We start from the raw sequence: 13729 nt of genomic DNA on the forward strand, positions 1-13729 counted from the left end.
ATTGTCCTTCTATCCCTTCCCAAATGAAAGTTCCATGAAGGCAGGTGTTTTTAACCGTTTTGTTCACTACCAAAGGGATGAATGGATCATAGAAAAAAGGAATTTGTCCACACGAGTAGAGTTTATATAAAGAAAAAAAAAATTAAAAAAAAAAAAAGAAAAAAGGAATTTGTTTTATATGAAATAGATAGCTACTTCAAGTCTCTCATTCTGTAAGGGGAAAATTTAAGGACCAGTTTTACTTGTATAAGGTCAAACAGTCAGTAAAAAGCTAAGCCCAGAATAAAAGCAGGGTCTCCTTGGCCCCAGGCTCTAGGCTCTTTTCCACTAGGGCACACTGGTGAAATTTAAAAGAATACTTACGAAAATAAACTTTTCAAATGAGCAAACAAATAAACATACATATACACAAACACACAGACACAGATACAGATACATCCAGACACATCTCATGTTAAAATATTGCCACTACAGAGTAGTAGTATTACACAAGGAATTTGTATGCCTGCAAACAAACTTTCTTACTTACCTCTTCCCCAGATTTTTTTGATATCTGTGTCATAGTTTCCTTGAATTTATTTGCCTTTTCAAGTTGAGCTTTAAGTTGTTCAGCTAATTCCTTCAAAAAAAAAAAAAGTAAAAATTGTTATGATATGTAGCTTAAGTCTTTACTACAGAATATTTCTAATTTATGCCACAAAAGAAAAAATAGCATAACTAACATAACTGAATATGTTTCAATTTTACTCTAGGAAACATATAGCAATTTACATAATATAAAACACCGATCATATAAATCAATAAACCGTGAAGTAATAAATTAAATAAGCAGGTTTATGTGACAAGCAATGAATAGCACGCTCCACTGCAGTGGTTCCATAAACATAGGAACACATACTTTAATTCTTACCCAGATGACCTCTCTTTCACTATTTTAACTAATGCCTCTGTACTTTCAAAATTCAGACTTCATTTTCTTGCTATCATTATTGTTGTTGGTTTATCTCTCTTACCAATTTCTATGTTGAGTCCAAGTTCAGTGTTACCAAGGATCACATTCACAGAGACAGAACAGCATATGCAAGATATCCCTTTTATTAGACATACAAACTAATAGAAATACCTCATTTGGCTACCATTTGTTCTACTAAACAGTATTGTACTGATAGCATACCAAAATGGAAGACTACTTAAAGATCACTTATACTTTGGTTTGAGAAGAGTACACACATATAAACACGACTGAATCTATTCTATTAAGACCTGGAAAGCTATCTGGCTGTGCCAGTCTGCCATGAGCACTTTAATATATACATCTTATTGTTATATTACTTTAACAGGCATGTGACAATATAATGAATGAATGAATGCAGCACTTACAAAATCATCCCTATTTCTATTCAATTCTGATGTAAATCACTCTTAACTCAAAACATTATTATGGGAATTAAATGAGTTGGCCTACACAAAGCATCTAACACAGTATCAAGCACAAACACATTTCCTTAAAACTTGAATAAATGACTCAACCATCTTTTTTTAAAGGCTCATTTTTTTAGGGTTCCTAAGTAAAGTGATTTAAGAAAGTAATAAGCATTCTTAATACTATGACTAAAAATGGGGGGGAAAAGTGACATCTTTATCTCCTTCAAATATGCTAAGTTCAAAATGCAAGAATAAAGCAAACAGCTAGGATGAATGGCTGCTCAGGCAAAAAAAAAAAAAAAAAGAAGAAGAAGAAAGCAAATAGCAAAGTAAAAAAGAAATTTAAAAGCACACAGTTCCCTAAGGTCTTAAATTTCAGAAATGTGAGAGAGAAAGTAGATTGTTTATTTAGAAGCAGATAGTACTATTCCTAGAAATGTTCAAGAATTTCTTTAAGAAATCAATAAGCAGCAGTTATTTCCAAAGTATGCTACTCCACACTGCTGAGGAACTTCTAAAATTACTCATAAGAACTTAAATAGTTAATCACTATTCTCCAAAAGAACAATATCTTACCATATTCCCCATCATCTCTGCCTTGATAATCTTGGCTCCCAACTTGTTCTTCTCATCAACACTCAGGATGTGAATGGACTCATCTTCTGGACTACTGGTAGGCCGGGATAGATTAAGAGCATATGAAATATAGGTACAATGTAAGTACCAACTGCTATTTTAACTGACCTCAACAAAGCATTCAGCACCAATAGGAGATCATGATTCTAATATATAAAAATTAAACTCACTGTTCTACCACATAACAGTTTAAGGTGCTCTGTTACAATGGCATAATCACCTATGGCAATTATAGTAACTGATCAAAATCCCAGTAACAGTGAGATAAATAATATTTATCAACTATTCTTCATTATTTAATATTGTCATACTCGTAATTCTAAAAAGGAAACAAATAATTCTACACATCTTGGGAAACTCTTCTCATTCAATGTGACAAATTATTGATAATCTAAGAAACTACAATCAAGAAATGATATATTTAATTGCATTCAAAGAATAAAAACAACGATCATGTGCTCTTTTGCAAAGTCAGTCCAGAAAACACCATATAGTTAAATAATACGAACTAGTTTAAAATTGAGATCATGAGCCAAACCTATACTATGGAAGTCTCACACAAAAAGAGAGAAAACTCCAGCCAACCTCAGATTCCCCCACTTTACTGCCTTAAGAAAGAATTCAAGGCTACAGTACAGTTAGAGTGAACCCGGGCAGAGCCTGAAGGATTCCTGAGTGAAGACAACATACTTTAGAGTTCACTGAACAAGTACCAGAGAGGAACGCTGCATAGTGAGAAAATCCCAGAGAACTGCAGAGAGTTCTCCTTGAGTATTCAACAAGAAACTGTCCCAAAGTCAGGGAAAGAACTACCCCAAAGGATCAGAAGTACAGTATTTCAGTACTCCTTGAACAGTGTCAAGTCCCACTAACCAGACTAGGAAAGCTCATAATTCAGAAAGCACTGGGTAGAGTACCAAAGTTCTTGTTTCATTAGTGAGAAATAATAACTCCTAGACTAAATGCCGCTCTGGGTCCACCTAACAAATGTTAAAGTAGAAGTCAAAAGGATCGAATGGTTTCCGATTAACTTAACCCATGTCCCAGAAAAAAGCTCAAGAATATTTATAAAAATGCAAAAATATCTAGCACTTAACAAGGTAAAATTTGTAATACTTTGTATCCATACAACAATAATCAGGCAGGCAAATATGTACAAAAATATAATCCATAATTACAAGAAAACACTATGTCAAAATCAACCTAGAACTGACACAGACGTAAAAAATAGCAGACAAGAATAATAAAAATTCTAGCCCAGACAACAGAGACTCTGTCTCAAAAAATAAATAAATAAATAAATAAATAAGAATAATAATAAAACATTATTATAACTTTATTCTATATGTTCAAAAGTTAGATACAACAAAGATATAAAGACCTCAAATGAACTTCTACAGATGAAAACTATAATGTCTGAGATAAAATATATAATGGTTAAGATTAATGGAGGATTAGGCTGCAGAAGTAAAAATTAGTGAACTTGAAGCAATGTTCTAAATGCAAAATTCTATATGCAACACAAGAAAAAGAATTTTTAAAAATGAAAAGAGCACCAGAGGGCTGTGGGACAACCTTAAGTACTCCATTATACATGTTAACTGAAGTCCTTAAAACAAATGGGAAACAGAAGAAACAAAGGCCAAAATCTTTCAAATTTGTTGAAAATTACAAACTTACAGATCTAAGAAGCTCAAGGAATCCCAAGTACAAGTAAACTACACACACACACACACACACACACACACACACAAATGACACAAAGGCACATTATATTCAAATTGTTCAAAAGCAGTGGTAAAAGAGTACATTTTTAAAGCAGCTATAGGAAAAAAATGACATTATTTGTATAGTAGAAACAAAGATCAATATGATAGCAGATTTCTATCTTAAGAGAGCAGAAAAAGAAAAGCAAAATAAGCCCAAAAGCAAGCAGAATACAAGAAATAATAAAAAGCAGAATGAAATAAACAAAATAGGAAACAGAAAACACATAAAGAAATTCGATGAAACCAAAAGCTAATTCTTTAAGACAATAAAATTGATAAACCTGTAGCCTGACTGATCAAAAAAAGAGATATAAATTACTAATAAATAGAGTGTATAGTCTAGGATTCCTGTAATCTCAGCACTTTGGGAGACGGAGACAGGAGGATTGCTTGAGGACAGGAGTTCGAGACCAGCCTAGGCAACACAGCGAGACCTGATCTCTGCAAAAAATACAAAAATTAGCCAGGAATGGTGGCACACACCTGTACTCCCAGCTACTTGGAAGACTAAGGCAAGAGGATCACTTGAGCCTAGAAGTTTGAAGCCACAGTGAGCTATGATCACACTGCTACACTGCAGCCTGGGCAACAGTGCAAAACCTTTGTCTCTAAAAACAAGAGAGGTACCATCACTACACATTCTAAGCACTTTACAAAAAGATATCCAATGGCAAATAAGTACATAAAGAGACGTTCAACATTAGTAGTCATTAGTTATGAGGGGAATACAAATTAAAATCACCACAATGAGATACACTGCACATCCACTAGAATAGCCAAAATTAAGACTGACCACTCCAAGTTCTTATAAGGATGTAGAAAAAGTGGAATTCTTTTTTTTAAAATTTTTTTAGCGTATTATGGGGGTAGAAGTGTTAAGGTTACATATATTGCCCATGCCTCCCTCCTGCCTCAAGTAAGAGCTTCAAGCGTGTCCATCCCCCAAACATTGCACATCTCGTACTGTTGGTGTAATATAAAATGGTACAACCACTTTGGAAGACTGTTTGGCAGTTTCTTAATATTTAACCAGTTACCATATGATCTAGCTATTGCTCTCCTAGATACTTATCCAAACAAAAGGAAAGCATAGGTCAATACAAGGACTTGTACATGAATGTTCAGAGAAGTGTTATTTGTAATAGACAAAATCTGAAAATAATCTAAATGTTTACCAACAGGAGAATGGAAAAACAAATTGTGGTATCCACCAATACCATATTATCCATTTTTTAGGAATGAACTATTAATATATGCAATATGAATGAAACTCACAATAATTATGCTGAGTGAAAGAGGCCAGACCAAAAAAAGAGTGCATAATATATGATCGCATTTATATCAAACTCTAGAAAATGCAAATTACAGTTGACTCTTAAACAACACGAGTTTGAACTGCATGGGTCCACTTATATGTGGATTTTTTTCAACCAAACACAAATCAAAGGTACAGCATTGACAGGATGCTAAACCCAGATATATGGAGGACAGACTTTTTCTATATGTGAGTTCTGCAGGGCCAACTGTGGGGCCTTGAATATGTATGGATTTGAGTATACTCAGGGGTCCTGGAAACAGTCCCCCATGTATACTAAGGGACAACTGTAACCTATAATGAAAGAAAGCAGATATGTGGTTGTCCGGGGGTAAGGGATGGAGTGTAGAAGTATGAGAAGGCCAGGAGTGAGAGATTATGAAAGGGCACCAAGAAACTTGTAGGGGTGATAGTTTAATGACAATATATACATTTCAAAACTTACCAAAATGTATACTTCATATATCTGCAGTTCATGATATGTCAATTATACCTCAAAGTTTAAAAAAAACTCTCAAAAGGGAGTAATAAACAAAATTTAAAAGCAGACTATATCTAACCTGTCATCATTTCAAATATAAAGGATATATCCATGCTCAGTTTTCCTGAATTCATGGATTTTATAATACTCTATTAAAATTAACCTTAAATCATGTATTCTATAAATTTGGTTCTCCAAACTAAAACTTGACCTAACAACAATACATGGAAATTATTTTTAAATAGTGAAGTTCTGTGGCATTAAAAAAATAGAAATCATTTAACAGATGGCAATTGGAATTTAAAAAAAAAAAAAACAATCTCTACAAAACATCTAGAACAACCATTTCTTCTCATATTGGTGAAAGGAAAGGCAATACTCTGGTGTTTAGACTAAGAAATCAAAATATTTGAGGCAAAGCACCATTACAAAGTAGCATATTTTCATTCCCCTCACATTCTTTCAGTCTACATTTTAAAAAACAATTAAAACAAACAGTAGGGGCACTGCATTCATGTAAGCAGGAGAATGTTATTACTTTTTATAGCCTCTGTGGGTAGATTTATTGTTTATACCATCAGTTGCATGTTTTTGGTACAGAAAATATTTTTTAACAATTTTTTTCAAATTAAATTTTGAGGTACATGTCACTTTTAGTATATTGTAAATTAATTTATGTGAATTTCAGACAACCCAATCATATAATATCTCTGTTTTACTTACTAATCAACACTCTTCTTAATTTGCATTCTTTCCCATTCAATGGATTTTCTAAAATTCTCTGCTTTAAAAATTTACTATATCTGTCCATTACGTGGAAATTATTAATATTAAATTTTACACATATGTATAATGCAAAATAAATTAAATAACCTCCATTATTCTCTTCCTAAAGAGCATGAGTGCAATTATTCCCCAGTCAGCTTGCTCCAAGGTTTACCTCTCAAACTCCCATTTCCTAGGTGAGAAACTTCTTGGCTGCTTTTCCTTCTGCCTTTTGTACCTGATCAGGTTTGTGTTTTTTTCCAACAAAATTATGTCTAGTTCATCCCTTTTTCATCTCAACACGAGCCGATGGAGAAAATAAAGAACTGATGAAAGGTTCTTTAGGACAAGGAAGTGATTTCCCCAATATTTCTACAAACCCTTCTCTGTTATTCCAATAGATGCTTACTATAATCCAGGTATGGAACAAGTCTACACAAGATCTATTGAGCTCCATCATTTAAAAAGTAAGCCATCTTGCAAGCAAGCTTAAGTTTGAGAGGATCAGAAGAATGAAAGACAAAGCCATCCATCAATTCATCTCCTTCTTTTGAGGAGAAAAGTTTTAGGGGCTGTTAACACAAACTCCAATATCAAATGTCAATATGGCAATAGAGTCACACCTATCAGTAGATATGAGTAAAAATAAAAGTATACATACCTAAAAACAGAGTACTAATCAAATTCTCACAGTTCTAATGCAAGCTTTTCATGAAAAACTACAAGTTGTTTGTTTATACTACCAATCATGACCTTGCATCTTCGTTACAAGAAATGGGAAATCCCTCTTAGTATTATGAAAAAGGAGTTTTGCAGTCAGACTGACATGAGTTCAAATCCAGATTCTGCCATATACTAGCTTTATGAGATTGGGCAAGTATCTGAGGCGATAAAATTGGGAAAATGATTAATAGCTCTCCTCACATTAACACAATTAAATGCAGAAATGTACAAAATTACAGTAATTGCAGCAATGTATTAATAACAAAATTCTAAACACTGTACCTAACCTGATGCTCAATAATTATTAGTTTCCTTTGCCACTGAAAGCTAATTACTGAGTCAGGAAAATCCTCCAATGAGTCCTCCATTCAACATGCTTAAAATCCAATGGTCAAATCTTTTCAAAAAAGTTAAAAAATAGAATGTCTGGCCGGGCGCAGTGGCTCACACCTGTAATCCTAGCACTCTGGGAGGCCGAGGCGGGCGGATTGCTCGAGATCAGGAGTTCCAAACCAGCCTGAGCAAGAGCGAGACCCTGTCTCTAATATAAATTAAAAAAATTAATTGGCCAACTAATATATATAGAAAAAATTAGCTGGGCATGGTGGTGCATGCCTGTAGTCCCAGCTACTCGGGAGGCTGAGGCAGTAGGATTGCTTGAGCCTAAGAGTCTGAGGTAGCTGTGAGCTAGGCTGACGCCATGGCACTCACTCTAGCCTGGGAAACAAAGTGAGACTTTGTCTCAAAAAAAAAAAAAAAGTAGAATGTCTAGAGCTAGTGTACAGATAAGTAGTAACCAAATCCTTTCAAGGGGCCACAGAATCAAAAGCTTCATTGCTGCACCATGGATGTCAACTCAAGCTCCTCCTCTCCTTTTCTACATTTGCCTTCTATGGTTCAGGACTTCTTGCCTCTCAACTACAGCCTCCTAACCAGTATATTTGCCTCACGTCTGTTCCATTTCCAAATCTAACCCTCACACTGCCTCTGGAATCTCTTTAAAATGTGAATATGGTCTATTTAAAATACGTGAGATACTTCCCTCCTAGAATTCATAAAATACAATCCAACTCGTAAACATGGTTAAGTTGTACAAGGCAGCACTTACAATATCTGTCTACTCTTTTTTAATATTATAGTTTTAATTATTATTATTATAGGTTCATAATAGTCATATATCTTTATAGGCCTGCCTACCCATTTTCCTCATACTCAACCATATTCATAAATTATCCAGAGGCTAGTCTATGGTAAGCACTCTACCAGGATTTAGAGATATAAAGACTAAAAAGAGATATACCTATCCTGGGGGAGCTACTGCATTACACACTCCAAAATACTATTTGCAAACACTCAACTACACAATACTATCTCATGTCTCCATGTTTTTCTCTCCCAGTTGGTTGCTCCTTCCCATTTACTGCCTAACAGTTTAATCCTTCAAGACCTTACAACTTTCCCTACACTCCCTATAGGAGTTCAATCTGTAACCGACTGTGAACAATCAAGTGAGATAACTACCTACCTTCAGTCCAGCCTAAATGCATTTTTGACTTACAATATTTTCAATTTACAATGTGTTTATTGAGACATAACCCCACTGTAAGTTGAAAAGCATCTGTATCTGTGACTACTAAGTATCATGGCATTCATGTACCATATTTTTTACATATCTATATCACTTCATCTCCTATATTATGAGTTCCTGAAGGCAGATACAATGTCATAACTATTTTTATACAGTTAAGCCTAGGAAATATAAGCATTCAGTAAATATAAGATGAGTAGCAGAAAGAATTCATCAAAGGCCAACTTAAGCTCCAAGGGACACCTCAAATGCAAAAAAAAAAAATAACTATCCCTTGTTAATTCATTCCTTGTCACACCAGTCCAGATAGTTTTTAAAATCCAAATGAATGTAAAAAGCAGTCTGTTTCTCATACTTTCAGTATCCAAGAATCACTTGAGGGAAATATGATGTGTACATGGGACAAATAATTTCAGGGCAATCTTGTTCCAAAGGCTCATCAAAATTTGGGGATTAAAAAAAGCTAATAGTAGTAACGGTCATAACAATGAGAAGATATTTCAATTTTGTGAGCTGTGTGTGAACCAAACTGTTGCATCACTTTTTTCCTGAAGCTACTAAACTCATTGTGGTCCATATATAAACCAAGATTATTACCAATATTCTGGAGATCATAAGTCAAAAAACACTGACATAAGTCAGCAAGAAAGAATTCCTAAATTTTTGTCCACTGCCACTCATAATCTATAGCCACATTGCCCATTTCACTTAACATTTACCATTAGTAGGAAGCTAATGCTCCTACTCTACTGTATGGGTAAACTGGACCCCACATTCACCCACACTAACTTTGAGGGTCTTGCTCAATTGCCCCATCTATCATCTCTCTGTATGTTTTCCTCCTTCTAAAATGGATACTGACTCTTTTCCATTGCATACAAACATGTTCGAGTACCTGCACCTTAAAAGAAAAAAAGGGTATGGGGTAAGAGAGGTATCTCCCACATATAACCTCTATCTCTACCATTCCATAACACATAATTTAGTCTAATGAAATCTGGCTTCTATACACTCCTTTACAACAAAAATACCCTTGATTAAGTTGTCAAAAGATGTCTGTTGCTATCCATCCAAAGGGCACATCTTTGTCATTTTACTTTCCTCTTCTTTGCACTTCTAAGGATGGAAGCTTACAGATTCAATCACGGAAGAGCAATGGTGAAGTCAATCCAAAGCCCACAGTTTCAAGAAGATAACTGGAATCTCAAGGGACCTTTAAAAGAGGAGGCTTCTACTGTCATGAAATGGAATACTCCAAACAAATTATTTTTTGAGTATTTTCTAACAAGAATTAAATTGTTTATTAGTAGATAGAAGGTAGATGATGATAAGGGATATGATATACAAAACTTCTGAATATCTCTTATACTAGTAATTTCAATATTAACAGTTACTTCAACATATTTAATATAACAGGTGTCAAGTGAATATAATAGGTGTGAAGTAAAAACATTAAAATGAGAGTTGTTGGGCACAAAATGACTGAAGAATATATTATTCTATTTTATTTTGTTTATGCTGCAACCAAGACGTTACCCTGCAGCAAAAAGCAGGAAACAGACTCTTCCACTCTGTCTCTAAGCATTTATAGTTATGAGCAGATGCTTTGAAAGAAATATCACCATGACACAATTATCCCACAAAAAGAAAAAAAGTACAAGCATTTCTCAACTTTCATGATTATTGCTGTATTTCAGAAATCCTCTTTATAATTAATTTCTAAAAAGCAAATCCTGCTTTCCCATTAAAATGTATTCTCTTTAAAACACACACACACACACACACACACACACACACACTTCTGAGGAAGAAGTAATTAAAAGGGCTCCAGCCCAATGACATTTCAAAAACTGGAGTATATTGCAATTAATCCTGTGCTACATAACAACATTTCAGTCAATGACAGACCATATATACAACAGTGGTCCCTAAGAATAATACCATATTTTTACTGTAACTTTTCTATGTTTAGATATGATTAGATACACAAATACTTATCATTGTGTTATAATTGCCTACAATATTCAGTATAGTAACGTGCTTACAAGTTTGTCGCTTAGGAAGCAATAGGCTATACTATATAGCCTAGGTGTATAGTAGGCTATACCATCTAGGTTTGTGTAAGTACACTCTATGAGGTTTATACAATGACAAAATTGCCTAACGACAATTTCTTAGAACGCATCCCCATTGTTAAGCAACACATGACTGCATTATTCTCATGCTGGCAGCATTCACAGATCTCTCTTAATTAGTCTTTTCTTACCAGTTGTTCTCCTACTTGCTCACTCACCTAAGGATCTCATGACTATACTCAAAGCCTTCAGAACCTGGCATCCTTCTCTTGCCTTTCTGGGCTACAATAACAAACTCTGCCAAGAATGACAACAAAAGGTTAAAATACTATATAAAATGAGTTAGTTTCTGATATTAAATTAATAAATGTAAGGCCATCACAGTAATTTTTGTTCATAGTACATACTACTTTAGGTTCCAAATTGCTGAAAGTACTTAGCCAATATATTTTCCAACAAAAATATACATGCAAAAGCACATTTCATTTCTAATAATAATAAGCTTAAAGTTCTTAACCACATGAGCCACTACTGACAGAAATTTTTCTCCTAGTTAAGATAATTGCGGGGCCTAACAAGAACAAAAAAACAAAGCATGATAAATTTTGATCACATTAAGGAAAGAATGAAAGAATGGATGAAAAAAAAAGAAAGAAGGAACAAAGGAAAATTACAAATGATGAAAAAACTATTTGCATTACATGACAAATATGAAGAGTTCTCTTAAGTAAAGAACTAAAAAAGTAGGCAAAACATATGACCACTTAACAAAAATGAAATAAAAACAAAAAAGAAATATAAGCAACACATAAAAATATGGCCAACTTCACTCATACATCTTTCAAAGAAAGAATCTGTTTCTCAATTATATATACAGCAAAGATAAAAAAGTTCAGTAATGCTATTGGCAAGGAAGTAGCAGAAAGTCACTCTCATATATGACTGTAAGAATTTAAATAGGTAGGCCGGGCGCGGTGGCTCACGCCTGTAATCCTAGCTCTTGGGAGGCCGAGGCAGGCGGATTGCTCAAGGTCAGGAGTTCAAAACCAGCCTGAGCAAGAGCGAGACCCCGTCTCTACTATAAATAGAAAGAAATTAATTGGCCAACTGATATATATATAAAAAATTAGCCGGGCATGGTGGCGCATGCCTGTAGTCCCAGCTACTCGGGAGGCTGAGGCAGAAGGATCGCTCGAGCCCAGGAGTTTGAGGTTGCTGTGAGCTAGGCTGACGCCACGGCACTCACTCTAGCCTGGGCAACAAAGCGAGACTCTGTCTCAAAAAAAAAAAAAAAAAAAAAGAATTTAAATAGGTTAATACCACAAAATATATAAAAAATAAAATGCATGCTCTTTTTGGCCTGACAATTCCACTCCTTGGAATTTACATTACAGCTATATTTAAATAGTATGCAAAGATACACATAAAAACTTAACTGCAGCATTGTAAGAGCAACAAACTGAAAAGAACCTAAAAGTCCATCAATAGGAAACTGGTGAAAATATTAGGTTATACCTACATTTTACAACAGAATAGTAAAGAGCCTTTAAAATAAAAAAGGTAAGTACATATGGGCTCAAGTGAAAATACCTTTAAGATATATTGATTAGAAAAAACAAAGTTCAGAACAGTATATGCATCATAAAGCTATTTAGCTTACATAAGTTTTTATATATGTAATCTATATATAATTTTATATATTAAGTTAAATATACATATTACACATATTAAAATGGACTAAAAATTTTTTTGAAAAGACACTATTAACATTGTTAACCTGACAAGTGGAATTAGGGTTAGGGGTGATAAGACAGGGAGACTTACTTTTTCATTTTATACTCTTCTGTTTAAATTAAATTATATGTTCTTGTTTTATATTCTTCTGTCTACACTGTTTAAATTTTATGCACACATTTATTATTTACATGATTGCAAATGGCTTAATGTTTTGCAAAATAATATTGAAGTAAACAGCAGGAAAGGTAAACATATATAAACAATGCAAAGAAGTAACCAATTCAACTAATTTTTTTAATCATTATTCATACTAGACAAAGATATTAGTTATTACAACTTTTCCACAATCTGGAAGACTGACCTACATTCCAATATCCATTTTACAACAAACTAAAAGTATTTTCCAGACTTCAACTAAAAATTCTTCACTTCTTATGTTAATATATCTTTCTTCCTCTCTCCTATACCTCTCATTGGTCAACGTTTCTCATATTCTACCTAAATTACTCTCATAAAGGGTATCAATAACTTTTCCATAATCAGTGTATAAAAGAAAAGACTTTTTCTTTCAAAGTCAATTTGTGCTTCTCCTTTTAACCTTATTTGAAAGCATAGTAAATAGGCATTGAAAGACATGGAATCTAAGCTTTGCAAATAACTAACTACATTGTAATATTAATAGCAACAATAATAGCTAAGATTTATGGAGCACTTACTATGTGCCAGATACCATGTTAAGTTTTCCATATATATTTAATTCACACAACAACTCCATGAAGTAGATCCTGTTAGTATCCTTGTTATAAGATAATGAAACTGAAGTACAGCAAGATCAGGCATCAACTCTTATAAAAGGTCATAGGCCTAAGAACTGGTTAAGTGTTACACTCAGGGTTGCCAAATAAAATACATGATACTCAGTTAAATTTGAATTTCAGGTAAACAAGAAAGATTTTTAGCATAATATTACAAGGGATTTATTATTTTGTATTTAAAAATCTGAAAACCCTAGTTACATAACATTGTGGAAGTCACACCCTCAGTTCCCTCAGTTTCTCTCATCTGCAAAATGCACGCAGCAGACTATGATTCCTTCTAGTTCTAAATCATTTCTACAATTTTTTTCTAGTTCTAAAATTCATTGGTTCTAAAATTCATTGGTTCTAAAGCTCCCTAGAATTCCAGAATTTTATAAAAAGTTCCCAGGATAATGTG

The 13729-nt window shown here is 33.8% G+C and overlaps 1 protein-coding gene across 2 annotated transcripts in view; it reads right to left on the reverse strand.

Moving 5' to 3' along the window:
• CWF19L2 (CWF19 like cell cycle control factor 2) overlaps positions 1-13729 on the reverse strand; it is a 127142-nt gene that overhangs the window by 78813 nt on the left and 34600 nt on the right. The window contains exons 9-10 of one of the 2 annotated variants that reach the window (XM_076002477.1): positions 2002-2092; positions 530-619 (exon numbers count right to left, since the gene is read on the reverse strand). In XM_076002477.1, coding sequence (XP_075858592.1) covers positions 530-619; positions 2002-2092 — 181 coding nt within the window. Of the gene's footprint in view, positions 1-529; positions 620-2001; positions 2096-13729 lie in introns of both variants that reach the window. The other variant, XM_020286673.2, reaches the window with a different exon arrangement.

This window comes from Microcebus murinus, chromosome 4 (genome assembly GCF_040939455.1).
Source record: "Microcebus murinus isolate Inina chromosome 4, M.murinus_Inina_mat1.0, whole genome shotgun sequence".
Lineage (NCBI taxonomy): Eukaryota > Metazoa > Chordata > Mammalia > Primates > Cheirogaleidae > Microcebus > Microcebus murinus.